Below are 2,465 nucleotides of genomic sequence, written 5' to 3'. Positions count from 1 at the left end.
CACTTTGGTAATGGCTAAAAGAATTACGGACCTGCTATTTTTCCATGCCAAATATGATTTTATAATGAAAGCTTATCAAATAAATGATTTTAACGGCCAAAGTGGTAAAAATGTGTCGATGTAGACGATAAAATTATGCCAAAAATGCACAAATTTAGGGGTTGTCATTCCTCCTCCACTTAATTGTGAGTGTCCTCGCGAGAGCACTTGGAAAAAGAGCCTTTGTAAGCACCTCATGTTGATGAAGAAACCACAATCACTCTATAACACTACTACATATTAGCCTAATACCGGGGCTTGTACCGGCGCTATTTAACGGGGTCTAAAAAAGCCTCGTCATCGGTATAAGCGCCGGTATCGCAGCGTCGGTATACCTGTCGGGTATTAATACCGGCGCATATAACGGCGCCTATACCGACGCTAACCGGGGGTAATACCGACGCTTAAACCGGCCTCTATACCGATTCATATACCGACGAATAAACCGGCTTCTATACCGGATTATATACCGAATTGTAAACCGGCATCTATACCAATGTATATACCGACGCTGATACCGGGGCAAATACCGACACTGTAGCAGAAATTTTTTTTTGGGCAGAATAGTGCTGCCTGGCTGTTGCCTAGCTGCCTGCAATGAGCAGGATCTACAACAGCAAACAGACAGCACCATTCTGTCTACAATAGAGCACAAAAACAACCGTGCTCGTTTGCATATTTTCCTGATCGACAAACAAGAAATTAAATTAAACATTAATACTCAAGAATGTTTTGATCATATTTCATTAGTTTGAAGGTCATCTTACATCATGGTAATGCCTCCCAATTGACGGTCTCTCCTTCTTCTTCAAGCATCTCAAACAAGGCCACAAGGCCATGTTTGTGAGCGTACTTCTCCTCTCGCCTGCTTGGTGGGCGATTCATGGCCAACTCCTGCACACACGATTAACAATTATAACTTTTAAAAAATCAACATTTAGCCCACATACATACATTTAAATAAATAAAATTGCTACAAACACTTACGAATTCATGGCGCATGGTTTCGTAACCACCACTCCCGAGATGAGAAGCCCCTACTGTTTGGAGTCTTGCCCTTGCCGCCTCTCTTTGTTGTTGAAACCTGTCTGGTGTCTCAGTGAGCTCCTGAGCAATGGCTGCCCACTCCCTGTCATCTAGCCAAACAGGTTTCTCCTTCCCCTCTCTGAATGCGTCCCTCGCCTCTGACCTACGATGCCCCATCAAAATGCGAGCTGTATACTATATCCACTCATTAGAGACGACATTCATAGGGTCAGATGGCTGGAACTCTTGCTTTATCTTTGTGTTTATATAATTTTTCTTCCCCTTGTCTTGCTGATCCCATTTAGTCATGACAGAGTCATGAAACTGTATAGTGCACAATTGTCGAATGCGTGTCTTCATTGCCTTCCCTGCACTATCCATTATTGGTGCCCCATCCCTAATTGTGTAAATCTTGCTGTTGTCATGGTCATGTGCACCCCAGGGAGTGGAAGGTGACCCTATGGGTGTGCTATCAACAGATGAAAGCGAAGGACGACGCTCACGTGGTGGTGGTGTCACAGCATCTGTGGCACTACCACCACAACAACCTCCCCCTGAAGACCTACTACGTGAGCGCCGTCTATGTGAAGAGGTGGTAGATCGAGCTGTAACAGGAGTGGAAGGCTGTGTGGTACGAGGTGTGGGAGCTGCTGTCGTACCCACGGGTGTGGGAACTGGCGTCGGGAATCCAGATGGTGAGGCCGATGTCCCTGCTCCAGAACCCCAATAACTCTGAGCCATGGCTCTCTGCTCTGGAGTCATGGACGAAAGAAAACCATATAACTGCTGGGGACTCATGCCCTGCGGTGTAGGATTAAATGAGAAATCTGGACTGTAGTCGTAGGGCGGTGAGTCACCCATGGCCTGTTGGACAAAAAACCATATGACAAACTTGTACGGAATGAAAATTACACGGTAAACAATGAATGAAAGAACCATAAGATAAACATTAACAATGATAAACAACATTGGTAAAACTATATCAACTTGCTTCTACAGTAGTGATTATGATGGTAAACATTAACAATGGTAAACAATGAATGGACCTTCAATGTCATAAAACCATTACAAATATGTCATAACTATTTGCATAATCATTAAGATACATCATTTTATAAATCATTATCTATTCTATCATCCTCATTAAGATCAGTAGCCCCAAAGAGATCTATGTCTATGCACATTTCAGCATCCTCATCATTAAAAGTCCCTTGATGAAGGATGTCTTCATCATCTATGTCTTCTTCCTCAACTTGTTTTTCAGCTTCCTTGGTTTGCACCTCTTCATTTGGATCTTGCTCTAGTTCCTTCTCTTCATTTGCTTGCTCCTCTTCATTGTTGATATCGGCTTGTTCTTGCTGCTCTCCATTACCCTGTGCATCCACATCACCTTGTTGTAG

At 43.5% G+C, this 2,465-nt stretch overlaps 1 protein-coding gene across 1 annotated transcript; it reads right to left on the bottom strand.

Moving 5' to 3' along the window:
* Positions 1-795: 795 nt before the first annotated feature.
* On the bottom strand, positions 796-1,477 carry LOC147609941 (uncharacterized). The gene is made up of 2 exons (XM_086786812.1): positions 1,027-1,477; positions 796-933 (listed from the first exon to the last, which is right to left on the bottom strand). The coding sequence occupies exons 1-2, from the start codon at positions 1,240-1,242 to the stop codon at positions 808-810; spliced, it is 342 nt and encodes a 113-aa protein (XP_086642938.1). The 5' UTR covers positions 1,243-1,477; the 3' UTR covers positions 796-807.
* Between the last annotated feature and the right edge of the window lie 988 nt (positions 1,478-2,465).

The sequence above is a fragment of the Cibotium barometz genome, chromosome 50, assembly GCF_041138505.1.
Source record: "Cibotium barometz isolate CiBa-2024 chromosome 50, ASM4113850v1, whole genome shotgun sequence".
In the NCBI taxonomy this organism is placed as follows: Eukaryota; Viridiplantae; Streptophyta; class Polypodiopsida; order Cyatheales; family Cibotiaceae; genus Cibotium; species Cibotium barometz.
The sequence above is the reverse complement of the archived record's forward strand: the minus strand, read 5'-3'. Positions and strand labels throughout refer to the sequence as shown.

Coding starts and splice junctions, on each gene's coding strand:
- LOC147609941 (XM_086786812.1), bottom strand. CDS start 1,242: ATGGGGCATCGTAGGTCAGAGGCGAGGGACGCATTCAGAGAGGGGAAG. Junction 934..1,026: donor AAACCATGCGCCATGAATTC/GTAAGTGTTTGT, acceptor TCGTGTGTGCAG/GAGTTGGCCATGAATCGCCC.